This window comes from Thunnus maccoyii, chromosome 17 (genome assembly GCF_910596095.1).
Source record: "Thunnus maccoyii chromosome 17, fThuMac1.1, whole genome shotgun sequence".
NCBI lineage: Eukaryota > Metazoa > Chordata > Actinopteri > Scombriformes > Scombridae > Thunnus > Thunnus maccoyii.
In genome coordinates, this window is record NC_056549.1 from 15075456 (window position 1) to 15095805 (window position 20350).

The window sequence follows — 20350 nt, forward strand, 5'->3', positions numbered from 1 at the left end:
TTGATTCTTCCTGTGTCATTTTTGAGGCTTTTATCATGTTTTTGGTGTGTTCTTCCTGTATCTTTTCCTCTAGCTTGAACAACAAAGCTACAGTGGTTCTTTGAAAATTCAGTTTGACATGAAAATGACAGATATAGAAGTATGAAAAGAGTAGCAGACCCACTGACCTCAGTCTTCTCCGTCTTCTTTCAGTATTTTCTGCTAGTGACAGAACTGCCTTTTAGGTTTTGGCAAGGACAGCAGGTTAAGCACATATTGATGTCTGGGTAAATCATTGTCAGACACAGATATGCATCATCTTCTGATGGGAAATGACATTACAACTCATCCGGGGCAAGAAGGCAAACAAGATCCAAACAAGGGTACTGACAAACAAGATGAACATGTCACAAATTCAAAAACAATGAGAGACAAGTCGAGAACAGAAGAGATCAGAAGGGGACTTATTATGAACAAACGTCAACATTTCCTTCTTCCAGTAGTAGCAGGAGTACTGGCCATAAGCAATGGACCTTGAAAAACAAAAACTTTTTCTTTTCATGTTTGTGACTGAGAATGGCCTCATCGTTACAGCTAGATCAGAAATTATATGGTAATGTTGTTGTTGGCTCTTGTCCTAATCAGCTGGTGTGATGTTACTCCACCCTTTAGCCAAAGTGTTTTGGAGTACAAACAAGAAGGCATTCTAGAGAACCTTGTTGCACTCCATCAACTGGGTATGACTAGCTTACCTGCTGGGTGATATGAGGATACAGAAAGCATCACATGTAGTGGCATTTGTAGAAAAAAGCTTTTACACTGTTGCTCTAGTCTCCACTACCTTCTAAGAAAAGATATCTGGCTCTTTAGCTGCTAAATGCTCTCCTGTGTTCATCAGTGTTACAAGTACAACACAAGTAACTACATAAGCTCAACCCTAGTCTTCAGGCAGCCACTGATGGGTATTTATTCACTGTAAAACAGTGGGTCCAGTAAGCAACTGCTATGTAGTTACTCCTAGAAAGCATATAGCTCTACCCACTTCCACTGCCACTTTAAGAGATCAAGCTGCAACAAACTCACTTCTAGAGCTTGTTACCGAAACCTAGTGGGAAAACCCCCAGTAACAACGGACATCTTAAACCAAAATGCACAAATGATATGCACTTACAAAATTTCAACCGCAACCCAACACAAAAAAAAAGGAGGGGGGGGGGGGGGCTAGAAATTTGCTCTCCCCAAAAAGAGACAAAACTCATGTGTGATACTCCCCAAACTAGTAAATAACCAAATAGGCAAACTCTTCAGTCCAGTCTTACCAAAAACCAAATGCCTACAAACAAATTGACAAACCCTGTTATCTCAGGAGGTAGCAAAATAAAAGCAGCCTAAATTACCACAAAGGTTGAATTTCTTACCAAAACGGTTCATTTGATCCTGGATGAGCCCCAAATTTATCACAACCCAGCTTAAGGCTAGAGAAGGGAGGGCAAACTCTACATAAGTTGTAACTAAAAATAGGTTTATTTTACATAACTAAAAGGGAAATGAAAGTACCACAAGAAAACAAAGCCAGAAGACGGCAAGCAAATGGCTGACTGCCACCAGCTTATATAGAAGCCAGTCAGTCCAGGTGAGCTGAATCTCCTTGACAACCCAACCACCCATCAGGCTCCTGCAGGGAGAGGCCAAGGAATCCAGCACAGCGAGGTCACATCAGTTAGTTGCTAATTTTTTCTGTGCTTTCTGGTACTTGGCAAGTAGTGTACAGTGGGTTTATCAGATTGCTGAGTGGTGCTGCCGGACAGAGTGATATGAGTGGTGAGACTGAACCCAAACAATAAAGATCCTGACCAGAAAACCAAAACAGTGAGCTGAAATATGCTGAAAAGTTCCATAGAGGTGAGGTGAACTGCTTACTCTGGGTTAGTCACTACATGAAAGGCATTTCACATTACACATAGTCATTTCATCCATTGTTAATATTAAAATTTTGATTAGAACAGCTTTAAAGACTTTAACAGCTGCAACACAGACATAACATACATTGATTTGCTCTATCTACTTCCTCTGCCTCTACTTGCCCTGTTTTGTCTTTTTGCATTTGTCAACATCTGATCTGTTATTCCTCACCTGTCCAGTAGCTGCCACTGCAGCATTTCCCACTTCACCAGCCTGGCTGCTCCCCATTACTTAGCTCCTAAATGTATAGTGGACTGCTCATACATATACTCTCTGCTTGATTGTCTTTAATTTCTTATGTTTCCATTCTAGCTCTGGTGGCACATTGCCTGTTTGTTTTGTTTTTTTTTAATTCTGTCTGCCTCAGACATTTGATTTTGTTTGCTTGGTTTCCTTCATGTTGCTTAACTGTGAGTCTGCCTTTTAACAAAGTAAAAACTGATTTTTTTTTTGTCCCACTCCTGTCTCTGTTATCTGTATTTGAGTCCAATCCCCTTATCCAGTTTTCGCAACTGTTGCACAAGTGTGTTGGTCCAATAGGTGTTGATGTCCATCCACTGAGTTCATTCTGGCTCTGTAGGTATGATATGCCTACATGACACCACATGAACCACACAGAACCTTTAAAATATGTATGTTCAGATGGCAATTCAGGGTTTTCTGCATCACAAAAAACAAAATGACCTCCCCACCACCACTACAAAGCGCCTTCAGATTGATCCTTTCCAAATAAAGGTGGCACCTTTTACATTTCCACCTGCTGTTCAAACTCTGCTTTCTGAAGCCAAAGTTTTTTCTTTAGTATATTACTTAAAACAATTTGCACATGAAACATACTAGGGCAAACATTTTTAAAATATGGAAATGTGCTTTGTTGTGTGATATACACATATAGATAGACACAGCAGAGTCACAGGCAGAGTGGTGCAACATTAGTACATTTAGTCAGTTTGTGGTCCATCAGATTTGTTAGCGACCATTGACAAAAAAATCACAATTACGATTTGACAATAAATGAAGATATAAGTCAGCAAACTAGGAATGTTTGTGTCAACAGTGACAGAAATTTGAAGTAAAGGTTACATGTCCTTTCACAACATGGCACAGCATTTAGCAAAGAATGGCTAACAGGGAATGCATCTGTTTGTGTGTCCTTCATGTGTAAGCATAAAGGAATCAGTCAACCACTCATCCATGATAATTTAATTGGGAAGACATAAAGAGAAAATGCTTAGTGTTGGTGTCTGGGAGAAACAACATAGAAAACAGACTGGAGGACGGAGTAATAGTGGGCCATAATCTGTCAACTGTTCATTTCATAACGTTTAAAACATAGAGGGCGGTCTGGTGCACAGAGGTTGGGAGCTTTGCCACTCGGTTATCCCTGAGCAATCATTTCTTATCTCCTAGACCCTCTGTCAGATAAGTCTTAGACAATAATCTGTACAGTGTATTCCTACAGCCCATATGGCTCTATTGCAACAAGGCTTTCTTTCTACAGCAGCCTTGATTGGAACTGGAACTGGTTTGGCAGAGGTATGTTTTATTTGATGGCAGTTACTACAAATTTAAAAAATGACTGCTGCCTATGATATTAGGTGTTTTTTATCCCTAATATTAGGGTTCTTAGCATTTGGTCCTATCTACTTTGTGGCAGGCTGCAGTATCTCCTCTGTCACCTCTGGGACACAGACACACACCCAGATCCGGACATAACGGCTAGGCCGTGGGGTTGTTTCAGGTTGCATTAAGTGATGCCTCTCAGGTCCCCTCACTTAACACAGCCTTCATTAACAGCTGCTGATTGAGACAGATACACACAGGAGCACACACTAAGGCAGGCACACACACACACATGATACAGGTGTGTCACTTCTCCCTTGTCTGCTGCATTGCAGACTCTCCCAAACCAATTGTTCTGCAGGTGCAAAAGCTGCTACATATTCATCTTCTACTTCACAAAGAATTCCTGCTACTGCATTTTGAAACAGTGTTTTCAGTCATAGAGTATCAAGCATGAAAAGGAAACACAAACATGCCCATCATTGTCCATTAGTGTTAAGTTAATCTCCCCTTTTTCTGTCACTAAGTGTCTGTGGCCTCTTCGGGACTTATCAGATGTATGTCAGAGATTCAATTGATGGTGGAATGTTGTTAAAAGAGTCAGGAGAGGTCATAAGGTGAAATCCATGTGGTGTGATGTTTGGCAACATGCTGGCGTCCACGCAAAAAGATCATGGAAGAGAAGAGCAGGCGATGTAACACAGGGTGTGGTGCAGCTCTTGTCCTCATGTTTCTTTGTTCTCTAGACGTCACATACCAGCAGCTTCATTTATGACTCAGAATCCTGAAGAGATTGCGGGGAAAAAAAGAGCATGTAGAGATTGAACATTTGTCTAATTATCTATACATTTACAGTATATTATCTGCAATTCATACAATGATTCTCTATGTCCAGTACAGTAGTCTAGGGAGTTGATGAAGCTTCAAAACAGGAAGCTCAAGAGCATCTCCAGAGGGAATGTATCTGCAATATCCTGCCGGTTTATACGTAATCAGATCTCTTCTAACCAAGTTATCCAATCAGCCTCTAGAAGAGAGGCAGAAAAGGATATGACTGGAGGAAAATCAAATAAGTAAATAAAATGATAAATGAAAATAAGCTCCTTTGATGTCTGACGAAGGGATCACCAAATGGTCCCAGTAATTTAGTATTCAAAAGCGCAAACATAGTCCAGTTCCAATATGACGATGACATATACTCTAACATATATGGTATTAGTTTTTTTTCATCATCTTAGCATTAAGATTAACTCTGTCCATTGGTTGATGTAGGAACTATGATTATCTTAAATTCAAAAAATTCTGAGAGGATTGGCGGAAGACCCAGAATAAATCTTGATATCTGTGAAACAGATTAAGGGAAGGAGACAAGGCCACTGAAAGTTGAGGTGTTGGGCTTCATGTTTTTAAAACTCCTTACCAAAAACAGATTAAAAAAAGTAGATGAGCATGAAATACCAATGAGTGATAAATCACGTATTTTAGAGGTTGCTTATAGAAACTAGAGCTGCTGATCCAGCAAAGTGGAGAGATGTTGCAGTGTTTGGTCTGTCAGCAAGTTGCAATTGAGAGCAAACCATGTTTCCTGTATGGTTTATACCACACAGACAGCAATGTGTTGCTGAGTCGTGAGAATATAATGTGTACATACTGTACAGTCCCTTACTTTCACTGATGGTTTGGAACTGAGCCCGAGGAATGCAAACACAGTGTTGTTCTCCTTCGAGTCAAAGAAGTCTTCATAGTCCTGAGGAGGAAATAGAAAAAATGAGGATGTTGAGTGTTATGTAATCTCGGCAAGTTTGAAAGATGGTTTTAAACATCCCTTCCAAATAGTCCATCCACTGCTGCTTTTAATGTAATTCATGTCATTGGAGAGAAATTCTGGATTACCTTGGCCAGTGAGAGTGACAGCAGCCCTGAACAGATAATCTGCCCCATCCATGAAACTGGATTATGGCAGGATTACAGAGGCGTGTGCAATCTCAGTGGAGGATATAAACTGGCAAGCTCTAACTGATCAAACTCATTCACCAGCATAGGTGGCTCAACCAATATAGACATGATCTATTTTCTGGCATAACCAGTGTGAGCAAAAAAAACCTCATGGTCTCCAAGTGTGCAGTGCAACCTAATACCAATATAAACATTATAAACTGATATCCATCATACCCCACAGTAGTGATCCTCATTGAAGATCTGTGGCGGCAGTGGGTTGCCTTTCTCTGGCTGCTTGTCCCGGGGGATATTACGGTACATCCAGAGCCGCTGCTCCTCCAGCATAGTGATGTCTACTTCCTGGAAACTGATTCGATTGGCCTCTAGGAAACCCACCACTGCCTGCTGATGCTTTTTTATCTGTAGAAATCAATAAAAAGAGGGAGGATTGGTTTGGGAGAGGTAGAGATGGTCAAGTAGGGTGGAGAATGGGCGGTGAGGGAGATAAATATGTACATTTAAAACACTTTGCTTCATCAATAATGAGGGGAGCCACCTGACGGACAACTACAACCTGCATTGAGAGGATCACGTGACCGACGGAGACAATCAAAGCTGTTAGTAGGCTAGTTTTCAGTAGCCTTGCTAGCTTGCCTAGTTGTACTGTAACATAAGGTAGAGACCAAGTAAAGAAAAGGTGAAGAAGAACAAAACACAACTGTTACTGGAAAATGACTAAAACTTTGTACAGCAAAGAGAGAAACACAGTAAAGCTGTTAATCAACTTGCCTTATTTCTTTATTTTTTCACCTCTGTTTAGTTTGATTTGTGTTTGGAACATTTAAAAAAAAAACATCGACAAATGTTAAAATGATGAGAAACAAACTAAACACTCATAGCAGCCGACCCCCCTCCAAAATATTCAGACATATTCATGAAGAATATTCACGCAAACAAGATGTCAAATTCATCAGATTTTGAAAACCACACAAGAATTTTCAGCATAAGTTACTTTCCAGTTTCTGTATCATAGTTCTAAAAGCAGAATTTTCCCTCAAATTCTTTGATCTGTTGCCCAGCAAAAAAATCATCAACTCTGATCAGAATGTGTGTCCAGAGAGACATCAGATAATAAAAAAGGACACAGCTCAATGCCAATGTAAATAAATACACAACCAACTTTAATAATAAATTCCCACTAAAATGTGTCCATTGTAACATTTTTAATTAAAAACTCATAAATCAACATTGGCTAACCCATTGTTAGTGTGGTCTATAAGATAAAGTATCAGCTTGCACAGCGTTCAGTTGGTAGTAAACAAGCTCAACTAGCCTGCTGCTAGCTCGGCTATGCCTGTCGATCACATGATCTCTCCTTACAGGTCATAGTTCATCCAGAGTCTCCCCGATATCGAGCTAAAGCAAACAAATGTACATGTTCCACACAAGTATGATCTGATGTTGCCCTTATGTATATACATGAGTGCATAAAGTGCAGCACTACTGTATGTGTGTATGGCATCCCCCTTGTCTCTGTATGCTGGTCTTGGCCAAGCTGTTTTATGTTTAATACACTCCTGTAATGACAAACGGTAAGCGGACACCCATTGAACCAGAGCAGGTTTTCTCTATCACTCACACACACACACACACACACAAATGGATAAGGAGTGTGGCGCATGTATTGAGTGCACAGTGACTCAGTTGGTAATGGGGACATTAAGAAGGATTATTGATTAGTGAAGGAGCTTAGGTTTGAAATCAGAAAGCTGACATCCTTTTTCTTCACTATGCCTTGAACTTACATCGATAGCGTTTCAAGAGAGGCTTTAGGCTGCAATTAGGATTTATTGTCTATCAATGAATGAATCAATAACTATAGTTATTATTCTAATCTGAAACATAATGGATTAAGATGATTCATGTTGTTATTTGTAGCAATAACTCCTCTTCCTGAGCAAACAAAGAATGTGGAACATTTGTCCCTGCGTGCTGTTTAGTCTTTCTTAATCGAAGGACACTTTTATTGCAGTGAACTTTCCCAGCTGTGGTTTGGGACGGATGTAACAGCTCCCCATGGTATTGTCCTATGTGCTCTGGGACACTCTGTTTGTTTGTGTTTGAGCGTGACTGCATGACAGTGTTTGTGTTCTGCAGAGAAAAAACAGAAAAACACAGACAGAAAACACAAAAAACTCCCATGGTAGGTTGTAAACACACATAAATAGACACATAGTATAAATGTATTGGGCCTGTTACTGTTCTAGCTAGCTTAAGCGACTATAGGGCTGCAACTAATGATTATTTTCACTTGATTCATCATCTATAAAAATGTCAAAAGTTGCTTGTGTTGTCCAACCAGCTTGTATAAAACTCAAATATATTAAATTTACCATCATATATGACAAAGAACAGTTGCAAATCCTCACATTTCAGAGGCTGGAAGCAGCAAATGTTTGTTTTTCTCTAGTTCAACTAATTGATTAATCGAGTAATTGTTGCAGCTCTAAAAGTGACCATGCTTCACAAGGTGGTAGGAGTAACATTGTCTGTCTCCTCTCTGTTTTGAAGGACTAAAAACAAATACCATTGGAACAATAATCAGAAGCATTTCTGACTAAACTAATTTGTATGATCAGCTGAAAAAAATATTTATTTTAACCAATTTTCAACAGTTTTGTCATGTGTGTGTATCACTTTATTTTCATTCACATTAAGTTGTTTAGAGCACCGGGCTCGGCATCTTGCATTCTATAATCATTCACTCATGGTTCCTATTTGCAACAAGTTCTATTTTGTTTATCCATTTATTTTGTTTTGCCTGAAGTTTTATCATCCATTGTGACAACTAAAGCATTTCCTCTATTCTTGTTGCTCTTGATGTGTGTGCCTGAGCATTTGCTATCATTTATCACAAAGGACTGAATCTACAAAACAAACTGGGTGCAAGAAATTTTATTTTATGGCTAAATATTATCGTCTGTTATCCTGTCCCGTAGAGAGAAGGTGAAAAATCAAACACAAACATAAGATGAATGAAAATTGAATGATGTGGTTATCTGTGTATGTATAAATGCATGTGTACCCATTATTTTTGGGATAATGGGCACCACAATGGAGCTATTGTTTTACCTTAAGCAGTAGACAGTAAGGGCTTGTTCTGTACAGGCAGTTATAGACACACACCCAAACAAGTCTGCAAATAATCTGTTGTGTCTCTCAAACAGTGAGGCTCTGTGCGTTCTGGCCTTGAAGCCCACAATAAAGTAAATGAATTACAAAGATATTGACTGTCTTTAAAGAGAAAAATGTCTGTTTGTTCTGGTCAAAGGTTAAAAACCCCATATAGAATCAGTCAGTTTCTGGCCTGAGTCTATATATCACATTGGTGGCCTCCAACATACAGTGCAAGTCAAAAGTTTGGACACACATTCTCATTTAAGTAAATGGGAAGGTGTGTCCAAACTTTTGACTGGTACTGTAGTATAAATGATCCGGTCTGTGAGCTGAAAGGCAGGCAGCCTGGGTGTAAATAATGAAAGAGCTGCCCCCTGTGAGCGTGAGTGTGTGTATGTGTGTGTCAGGGGATGGATGTGTCCAGATGTTATATGTGTGTCTGTTTATGTGTGAGACTTGTACACAAATGACATCACGAGTAATCCTAAACACACTCCTGCTATTGCAGAACATGAGCACATACGCTTTGTTTGAGAGCACTTTCTGAAATGTAGGGATTAACTGGAGGTTAAGACAGAACTAATCCTTTAGTCACCAACAGACAGAGGGAAATTGAGGACCTACGATACTATCAATGAATAAAATAAAAATAAATCGCACCCATCCTGAGCAACAAAACAGAGGTTTTGAAAAAATATCACATCTAAAATTTAAGTTTTGGAGCTATTTTAGACTGCAAATCATGACATCTTGTGATTTGAAACAGATCTGAGTGGTATCACGCCTTCCTCAATTCCTCTTAAAAAACAGGTGAAGGGGTAGATGGATGATTTGAGGGCAGGGGAGTGTTTTTTTCCCTCTTATTACCCCTGAGATGTATTTGTAACTTGGACTGCGCATGCTACATCAAGAGAAGGCCTTCTCTTGAGCGTGAAAGATCAAATGATGTGAAGATTTATCAAACTACATTCATAATAATTATCAGGAAATTTGACATGGCCAAATGTAAAATGTGAGGAGACTGATCTTGCTACTCATCCAATGAGGAGTGTGTGTGTGTGAGGGGGGGGTTAACCTAATTTGCATTTAATTCATTCTTTGCTGATGATTTCCGCCCCACTAATTTGCAGCCGTTAAGTGATGAACTGCTCATCTTATGCAGGGAAAAGTCTTTTCAATTATTATTTCCGATTGTTTTACTTTGTGGCTTTTCTTCTCATATATCCCTGCTCATGTTTTGCTTGTGTGTTCTCCAAAGTTACATTCCCACAGTTTTATTGCCTTCCTCCATCTCTCTCACACTACTATAACCTCTCACACCTTCCCCCCCCTTAAATACACACATCTATTTCACTTTAAATCAGCTAAGGGATCCAGTCTCACCCTTCCTCTCTATTCAATCACTTGTAACTCAATTCAAACAGCATTCGGAGTGAATTACATTCACATGAGCTCCACACTCACATAACTGACCCAAATGGTGAACCTATTCAAGCGTTAAGGACCCTGCTTTGTGAGAGTGTGTGTGTTTGTGTGTGTGCGTGAATGTATGTGTCATAGCGTTAAAAATAACTCCTTTTGTAAACGCACCAGAGACGGAGCAAGATAAAATAAATATATTAGTCATTTGTCCCATTACCTAAGACTTTAAGCATTCCCACCGGAGTGTTGTTTGATGGTTTTCTGCTCATACTCAGTATCAGCTGGACTTACTCTTTGGCATGTGCCTGTTGTTTGCCGAGGGGCACTACGACACCCTCTGTTAATGTCCCTTCTCATCAACTGCACTGACATAAATCACTCTTCTGTATTTAGAAGAAGCTCATTAGGAACTCCTCCTTAGAATGAATCAAGGGGTGAACAAGTTAAAAAGTTTAATACATTTACAACTGCTGTATACTGTTTTTGAATATGTTCATTTATGTTTAGACTGTGTCAAATAGACACAGCCTACATTGATGCTGTTGTAATTTTTGAGGTCATAACTAATATGGGTGTTCCTCTTATTTGGTGCACTCATGTACATCCTTGAGGGAGTTGCAAATTGACCACCCATGACTTGTTTGCACACCAAACAAGTATTTTGTTCTGCCAGTAGTGGAGAGACGTTTGCTCCCTCAGGCTCTCCACTTTGAAAGCACAGGTGAGGTTGCAGCCCAGACTGACTGCAAAATCATTTCAGATAAACTGCTAGATGACTAACTATTTTTGTGAAATGCATTAAAACACAAATTCAACAGGTTGAATTGACACATGCATTACCCAGACCGCAGAGCGTGTAAGAAACCAGCCAATTAACACTGTGCATCTTAGTTATTGAGTAGACTGCTTACATGTCTGCTTGACGCTGATTACTTGAACTGCTTATAATACTCGGCTGTTGAGGATAACGCTTTTCCACGTGCATTTTTAATATGCCTGCACTCATTATAGCCTATGAAACTGTCATAAAGCTCGAATTTGCAAACACTCACCGCGACAGAGCCAGTTGAGGAGGCGATGTAAACCTTGATGACCATTTTAATCCCAAATTAATGTCAGACAGTCGACAAAACAAACTGTTTTCTAGTATTGAATTCCGTTTATTTTCCACAAGTAGCACTACGCTTTAACTACACACTGTTTTATATGAGAGAAGACACGCATCTCCACTACTGTATAAACTGAGCCATGATAATAAAGCGGCGTGCGCTCCTGCTGACTGCGCCGCTCAGTCTCTGTCCTCCATGGAAATCTCTGTCTATGGACCTCACTGCACACACAACACTTCCGCTGATCAGTTTCACAATAATAAAAAAAAAATACAAACAACATTTTGTTTGCACCAGAGGTCACGTGATGTTTGGAGAACAAAACTTATGAAATAAACTAAACTAGATTGTGATATTAGGAAAGTATGGACTAAATTTGAGGTCCAAAGTCTAAGATTTTGTGCATGTGTTTTTATGTCATCTAGTCAATTTTGTTTCCCCCTTTTTAACAGGTCAGGGGGGTTCACTTTAATTTCTCAAGTCTGTCTTAAAACAATAGTCAGGGTACCGAATGAACATTGAAATAGGTTTTTCTTGCTGTATTCATCCCTCCTGTTCATACTGACCATAAGAAGAGCTCTTCATTATGTAGCCTACTTACAATATAAGTGAAGGGGGCCAAAATCCACTGTCTGCCTTCAGTGCAAAAATGTATTTAAACGTTTATCTGAAGCCAATATGAAGCTTCAGCCTTTCACATTAGTCAAATCAAGTAGATATCTTTCAATGTTACAGTCTCTTTAGCACCAAAGTCCCTCTTTTTGTTGCTACCACAGTAGTTCAACAGGGAAACACTGTCCGAGGAAACACAAAAAGGGAATTTGATGCTAAAAAGACTGTAAATGTGGCAGATACCCACTTGATATGACTAACTTCGAGTGCTGTAGCCTCATATAAGCTTCAGATACACTTTTTAATGCATTTTTGCCCAAATTACTGTGGACACACTGTAGATTTTGATCCCCATCACTTACATTGAAAACGCATTTAAAGGGAATGTTTTAATAGCCAGTTTGAACAAGAGGAATGTTTATAGTGAGGAAAACCTCGTTCAGTATATGGACAACTGGCTGACATTTTAAGACAGACTTGAAAAATTGTGAAACTATCCTTTAACGATTAGTGTTCCGATTCTAGGAAACATCTGTGTCATTTGCTGTTGTTAAGAGCCCAAACACATAGCTAGTGTCAAACCTTACCTGTTTATTTTGAAAATAACTGTTTACTTCTGCTTTGTTTCTGGTTATGTCAGGCAACTTGACGCAGGTAACCTCCAGGTTTCAGGTAGCTACATTGGGCGAGGAAAAGAATGAAATGTAGTTCTCCTTTAGTTTCTGGAAGCATTCTGGGCCGCAAGCTTTTTTTCTGGCTAATTTGTTTGTTTGTTTCTTATCAGCAAATCTCAGATTTCATTAGGTATAACTCCTTTTTTATGAACTACTGTACTTAACTGAAATCTGGTGAAGTATTCAGTGATTATCACTATGTGTAATTTTATCCAGATGGATATTAAACTGCGGAATAAAAATGTCTAAACGTTTTCTAAATAAAATTAGAAGATTATGCAGCCTTGATGGAGGTAAGCACTATCATGTGCTCTTTAATAATGAAAGAAAATGCACAGAATGAATTTAAAAAGGCAACAAGTACAGAAATAAACAGCACTGTATCATGTCTTTTTTGATTTCTTCAATCCAATATTATTTTCTGGAAAAATCTAAGCTTTAATATTTGTCTCATTTACACTAAGAAAACTACAAGCTTTCATTTGAGCCTGGGAGAACTGATGTTCTACATTATACTCTCTGTGTGCCTTGTACTCTTCTTTTTAATTTTGAAAGCCCCCTTTGTTGGTCTTTCCCTTTTTTAAAAGACTGAGGGAAACATGCAGGAATTCCAATGTGCTTACTCTGTACCTGTACAAATGGAAAATAAAGTCACTTGAATTTGAGCTTAAAATAACTCTTGCTGTGGCCAAGGTTATTTCACCTACAGTAGCTTGGATAAGAGAAATTGCAGTTACCGATTGCTTGGTCTCCGGAATGGACTTTTCCCCCCTCAAAATTCTCATACCGTGGCTCTTTTCATGGGTTCAGAGAACAATCTCACCACAAAATCCATTTAGTAGCTGCTCTGGAAGAAATATATATTCTTTGTATTTTATAGTTTATTTATTTCTTCATAAAATCAGCTATTTCTGCATAACACGAGTAAGAAACCATATTACCGACTATGGTACGTATCAAATGGAAAGATAACATATATAATTCATGGCATAAGCCTCAAACACAAAGCAAAGTTTGGTTGGACAGCTGATGGTTTATTCCATATTATTAATACTGGTAAACATAAGGCTATTTATATCGCAAGTAGTGTTTTTTCCCTCGTTAAAGTTTTTTCCCTCCTAAAATCGAGGGTCTAAGGACAGAGGATGTTGCTGTTGTTGTACAGACTGTATTAAAATCAGCCCCCCGAGGACTAATTTGTGACTTGTAATATTAGGCTGTACAAATAAAACTGATTTGACTACAGCGCCCCTCTGGTGGTAGAGTGGTATTGCAGGGAAGTGCTGCGGTTGCCATGGTACAGCGTCAGCGGTCGAGCCGGAGTAAACCTCAAGGCGTAACTCGTGTTGCTATCTTACTGTGGACAATGACTGGGCAGCGCATTTTAAAACGATAATCATGACATTTTGTTTCCAAAAAAACGATAGGACGATTAACGTTATGCCCTCTCTTATTTAAACGGCAGCAGTGTTAGCTAAAGTTCATGCTAGCTTGCTAGTAGTTGAAGCTAACACTGGGCTATTGATTCTAAACAAAGAGGGTTTAAATTGCTGTAATGTTTAACGGGAACCAAACAACGCCAGCGAGATTTTAAGAAGTCAACGTCGGAAACGGACAGATTGGTGGCAGCAGACATTGAAAGGTAACGGTACAACACATCCCACCTGTTAACAGGTTTTTGTTGCTATCCTAGCATGATAAGCTACTGTCAGTCCTCCAGCACCGTTAGCTAACTACAACCTTACAGGTTACAGGTTTGCTAATGTCAGTACGTTGAAATGCTTTTTGTCACTTTTCTCTCTTATTCACGTATATTTGACAGTAATGCTTGTAAGCTGAGGGCCCAATGAGGAGTGTGTTTGGCTCTGGGTATTTTGTTGCTGTTGCTCGGCAGGCAGCCTAACAACAACGCACCTGCCAAGAGCAGACGGCCTATTTTAATCCTACCTGTCACAGAGCAGGCTAAGATAGCTACTACTTTAGTCCGGATTAAGCCCTTGATGACAAGCACCTGTTTGTATATTTGTTTTCACTAGAGAGCTTGTGACCCGGCTGCATAGATTCTCTCAGGTAATAGCATCACCAGGAGCCTGGAAATAGTCCAGTATAAACATAATGAGGCAGAAGATGAGCATAAGGAGGATGAAGACAGAGATGATGGGGATGTGATGTATATGGTGAGTGTCAAAATACATTTACACTACTGCACACCCAAACACTTTTAATCATAAAAAACATTTGACAATAATGTCTCTGGAACATCTCTCATTTTAAAATAGTTTGAATGAATTGTCTTTATTGTTATTTTTTTCTTAATTTACTTTATATTGTTTCATTGGAGAGGAGAAAAAAAGCATTAAGAGAGCAGTTTTTACTGATAAACTCTGTAGTTTTCATGCAATAAACCAGGTATCACTCAACAAAGCTTTAATTAACTGTTTCCAAAAACAGGTTTGTATTCATGTGAAGGACCTTTCTGCCCCTTTACTATTCACGGTGATGCTTCTGTGTACCGGTGTTGCCATAGATACTTGCCCATCAAGTGGCTCTGTTATTGTCAGGCGTGCTGAAAGAGCCAGATGACAGCATGACCTTTAGATGTCATTAACATAAATATTAGGTCTGTTTAATCTGTTTGCTCCTTAATATTACTTTTGAATTATATGTTATTCCTCAATCTACATAAGATTGTTTGATCTCTTACAAACAAAAAAACTTGAAGGCGCTGGACTGAGCAATTATGAGCCATGCCCAGTTTTATGTATATATAAGTATATATAATTGTATAAAAATATGTGATACACATATATGGAAAATGATTAACATAAGATTTCTCTAATGTAGGGAAATAAAGATATTCACCTATTAGGCATACATAAAAGACCAACATCCTAAATACAAATAAAATAAAATTAGTGCATCTTCTTGCAATCAGAAATAATAATCTGCCTATTTAATAAGTCACCAGAGCAGATGGGGGCAGCCTAGTATTTTGTATGTAGCAGCAGTGGTGTGGAGTAGTGATATCATACATCATTATGCCTCATGGAAAATTCCACCTCATGTGTGTTGTCGCTTAGTGACCAAGACACACAATACGGAAAACCTGAGAGAAGCCAGTCGGCCTTGCTCTTTATTACTGTTTTGGATGAATTTTTGGATATTTCATCTCACTTGCTCAATACAAATGTTGAGGTCAGTTTATCAGGGGACTTGTGATGTAAGCTTGTTAAATCAGGTAAGGTACAACCTGTACAAGTAGGCCTTTGCTTATGATAAATTGTGACTCAAAACAAAGTCCTAATATAAGTCTGCTCTGTTTCTTTCCCTATCCTTGTGTTAAAATTCAACATAGCATTTCTTCTGGAAGTGAAAAAATGGAATCTGAAAACATAAGCGACTCGTATGAAGACAATCGGGATATTCATCTCAGTCAGCAGTCCCTCAGGAGTACAAAGAAAGATTCTCGAGCATCATCCACCCAAAAACAGAAACGCAACAAGAATTTCCGGGACAAGATCCAGGATGAGGATGAAAAGGAGGGCAGTGTCAAGAGTAGATCCAAAACTAGAATCTGGCAGTCAGATCCCGATCGGGACCAGATATCAGATGAAGAGGGACGGAGAAGTAGTGAGTCCTTTTACTCGGAGGACTACGAGAACGAGTCTCCCTCCGAGTGCTCAGTCTCGCAGTACTCCCAGTCCCGGACTCCATCCCCTACTCCACAAAGAGGGGTGCGTGCAAAGAGGATTTCTAGCAGTCCACTCTATAAGACAGGTATGTGAAGCAAAGAGAACATGACTATTGATCTGATCAGATCAAATATGGACGGATGAATGTATGAATAGAACAAATTTACATACAGTACCAGTCAAAAGTTCGGACACACCTTCCCATTCACTTGAAGTGTGTCCAAACTTGTAACAGGTACTGTACATAGAAGTCAAACATTTATTAATTTATATTTTAAATTTGCTTTACCGTCCAGGTGATGGCAGTGTAAGGCAGATTTTAACCATCTGATGATTTCTGCGGAAGGACAAAAATCCTCTTTTTAGACATGGATGAGGATTTTTATGAGCATTTTCCACCCTGTACTTTGACTATAAATCATAACAACAAATTCTTTATTTGTGAAATCCAATGTGGATATTATAAAACCTTTTACCAACACACTGATCATGTCGTCTTGACTCAAATTTGATTTTGATCAGTCTTTATTCACTTCTGCAATCAAGGTGTACTTGTATGCGTTTCAGTAGTGGCCTGTAAACATGTCAATCATTACCAGAATGTATGTTTCTCTGCCTCGCAGGTTGTGTGGGGAGGCGGGGTTTTTCTCGCCCACAGCGTCCAGGTGGTCAACCCCATCGTAGGGGAACGCATTCACAAAGCAAGGAGTCCACACCTCCTAAAGACCTGGACCTGGTGACCAAACGGATGCTTTCGGCTCGCCTGCTGAAGATCAATGAATTGCGTAACGCTCTTGCGGAGCTGCAGCTGCGCACCGATGAGCTGCAGAAGGAAAATCGAATTCTCAGACAGGTAGGTTTGATTAGGTTTGAATATACAGGGTTTGGAAAGGTAGAGAGTTTTGACATTGAGCCAAAACAATATCAGAGGAAAACAATTGCATAATCTTTTACCTTTACTTTCTGCTGCAGCTTCAGGTGCGTCAAGAGAAAGCCCTGCAGCAGTATGATGACACAGAAAGCGAGATTTCCCAACTGCTGTCTCGCCACTCCAACGAGACCCACGTGCTGCGGGAGCGGCTGAGGCGCACTCAGGAGCGGGAACGGACAGCCGAGCGGCGGCTGAAGAACAGCGAAGAGCAGCTGCAGAGGAGTCAGACGACCATCGCCCGGATGAAGAAGCTGATCGATCAGCGAGAGTTAGGAGCCAGGGATGAGCTGAGCCGCAGGCTAGAGGAAGAGAGGGCAAGGGCCCAAGAGGCAGAACGCAAAATTAAGGTATTACACAGTTAATTTATTTACTCATTCACGTACTGTGTACAGTTTTGTGATAAGAATTACGAAACTTGAGTTACAGTTGAGATTGCAGGAGTTGCTTTTTGGCACAAAGACACTAAACCAAAAACAACAAGAGGCACACAATCTTTGACAGTAGCTTGCAGATTTAACTCCATGGTAACAATTCCACATTTATCTAATTTGTATGGACATCCATAAAATAAATAGTAATTTCTCTTTGCTCATTTCATCTATCCTAAGTCTCTGTTTTCCTACTGTTAGTCCGCAGCTATGAACTGCATTTTTGTGCATGTGTGTGTTTGAAGGAGCTGGAGCGTAGCATAGAGCTGAGCAACAACAGTTACCAGAGGCAGCTGGCTGCAGAGAAGAAGAAGACTATCAGTGCCCAGGAAGAGATAAGGGCTCTGCAGGAGGAGCTGGAACGACTGACCAATAAACTCAAGGTGCATACACACAAAAATATACTCAAAAAATACCAACTGAAACAGACTTGTCTTTATGCATAGAAAGCAGATCACTTTAATGCGGTAAATTTATTTTCTTATCAGGAGAAGGAGAGAGAACTAGATACCAAGAACATTTATGCCAACCGCATGGGGAAGCCCTTATCAAGAAAAGATATTGACAGCGGCACAAAGCGGAAGAGTAAGACAATTATCTAAAGTCTATATGTGTATTTATCACAAAACCTGAAGCTCTTTTGAACGCATACTGGTCTAAATAATACATTTTAATGCCTGGAATATATGAAAAAAAGTAGTTCACAATGGGCGATGATGACTACTGGCCATGATACTGATTGTAGCTAAATCAACTCTGATATATACTTTTATATATATATATATACTGTGTTTGTTTCACACCAAGCCCCCAGCAGGAACAGCAGCAAGGCAGTGCAGACTGAAGACAGGATTTGTAGTCCAGATTTCCCCACGCCCCCTCCCGCCATCACTGACGCAAATGAGTACAATGAGCAGGCACCTGACGAATACCTATCACTCAAGGTAAAGTGTCTCCTCTACCCCTGGTGTCACCTTACCGTTTTGTACGCAATCTGTCCACCGTTACTGTCTGTCCTTCACTTCTTTTCCATTTCTCTCTCAATCAATTCCTTCAGGAGCTTGACAGAGTGGACAGGAAAGCAGAGACAGATGACAGACATCAAAACTGGGAACAACAGAAGATGAGAGAAAAAGAAAGAGATAGGGAGAAGGATATGGTGAAGGAGCAGGAGAAGAAGGAGAAGCTGCAAGTCAACCAAGAGCTGAATCCGCTTGAAGAGAAGGCAAAGAGACTAAGAGATGGTAAGACGGGTAATAAGTACATACACATATTTCTGGCTCATGTACAGGCTTTTACTTAAGGCTAACACACATTTTTTTCACAGGCTGGGAGAAAGAAAAGGAGGAAGAAGACAGAAAGAGGACAAGTTCCCTGTTAAACCAGAGGGAGGAAGAGAACAGCAGGAAGCGTGGCTATGTCCAAGAAGAGGTGGAAAGGTGGAACCAGGAGTCTCTGACCAATCAGCATACAGCAGGGGAAGCACATCGCAAAAAAGAACAGCTGCTGGCCAAGATGCATGAAATAGACCGTCAAAACCAGGGAGCCCAGGACCCCATGTTTGCTGAGTCTAGTACGTCTGACTCCAACAAGGGTACCAGTGACCATTTTTCTCCTCGTCTGCCTGAGCCGAGAAACCATAACTCTTCAATTTTTAACCTCACAGAATCAGAATCGTCAGCAAGTTTGCACGCTGAAAGCAGGGAAGCTGGAAGGAGAAGATCGGGCATAGAGGGGAGGAGAGTAGTGCGGTCCCAAATATCCAGCGACGACTTGGCTTTCGGAAGCTACGCTCCCTCTTTTGGACATTCAGCCTCCCGATGTTCCTCTGGCTTCCCTCCACCTCCACCTCCACCCAAAGAAGACAGGGACACCGCATTAGAAGCAATAGGGGTTTTTAGTGTCAGAGCAGTGGACACAGAGAAAGAAAAAGAGGTAGAAAGAGGAGCAGAGAAGGACCGGAAATCAAGCCTCATGCAACAGCTATTTGGTACCCTAGCGACACCTGCTGGCAACAGCGTGAGCAACTCCAATAAAATGGATGTCCTCAGTAGCCCCCCAGCTGCCAATGGGATACGTCCAAGAAGGGAAGGACTGTTCAGCTTCAACTCAGGGTCTTCCAGTCCTCCAGCATCCTCCCTGAACACCCTACACATCGCAGATAGCAGACCCGCCGTCCGTGCCATCCCCTCATTTGATGATGACATAGAGGAGCTCACTTTGTAGACTTCATTTTGGTCGGCAGTTGAATTCAAATTTCAACTCAAGTCTTAGAACTATTGATTTGTGTTATGTAATAAAGATTTTAACATTACCAGAACCAAACATAGATGGTAAACAAAACCTCTTTCTACAGATGTACAGTACCAATCAAAACTTTGGACACACCTACCCATTCACTTGAATGAGAAAGTGCCCAAACTTTTGACCAGTGCTGTATCTAAATTACCCTTATAAATGATTAATATATTAACCTGTGTCACTATGCTGCAACAGTCTTAAATCCTCTACATAGTGAAGCATTTATGATTGAATGTAGGTTTGTATACACACACATGGATGACGGCTCTAGCTGAAACTGGTCATATGGCATCTTTGACCCTTTTAGTGCTAGTTGCATTAAGTGTTGTGAAGACAGTGGCTTGTATTTGTAGCATTTATTGAATTTGAGGAAGTTTCATCTGCTTATATCCCAATTTTCTTGGAAGCATATGACTGGCAGTTAATCTGACCAATAGAAAGTCAGCAGAGCAGCAACACATAGGATCCTCATCCCCACCAGCTGTTGTCCAATAAACACAAACCAAAAGTCAAGCAATACAGTCACACTGAAACTGTTGATGCAATCACATTTATTATCATT

General features: G+C 40.1%; 2 protein-coding genes across 2 annotated transcripts; one reads left to right on the forward strand and one right to left on the reverse strand.

Moving 5' to 3' along the window:
• Positions 1-2858: 2858 nt before the first annotated feature.
• On the reverse strand, positions 2859-11378 carry sh3bgrl2 (SH3 domain binding glutamate-rich protein like 2). The gene is made up of 4 exons (XM_042390644.1): positions 11094-11378; positions 5677-5862; positions 5171-5251; positions 2859-4288 (listed from the first exon to the last, which is right to left on the reverse strand). Exons 1-4 carry the CDS (start codon positions 11136-11138, stop codon positions 4274-4276), a joined length of 327 nt encoding a protein of 108 aa, XP_042246578.1. The 5' UTR covers positions 11139-11378; the 3' UTR covers positions 2859-4273.
• A 2337-nt stretch (positions 11379-13715) lies between these two features.
• On the forward strand, positions 13716-20030 carry lca5 (lebercilin LCA5). The gene is made up of 10 exons (XM_042390985.1): positions 13716-14078; positions 14473-14613; positions 15792-16213; positions 16752-16981; positions 17101-17406; positions 17733-17870; positions 17976-18072; positions 18295-18431; positions 18545-18731; positions 18815-20030. The coding sequence occupies exons 3-10, from the start codon at positions 15814-15816 to the stop codon at positions 19711-19713; spliced, it is 2394 nt and encodes a 797-aa protein (XP_042246919.1). The 5' UTR covers positions 13716-14078; positions 14473-14613; positions 15792-15813; the 3' UTR covers positions 19714-20030.
• The last annotated feature ends 320 nt before the right edge of the window (positions 20031-20350 follow it).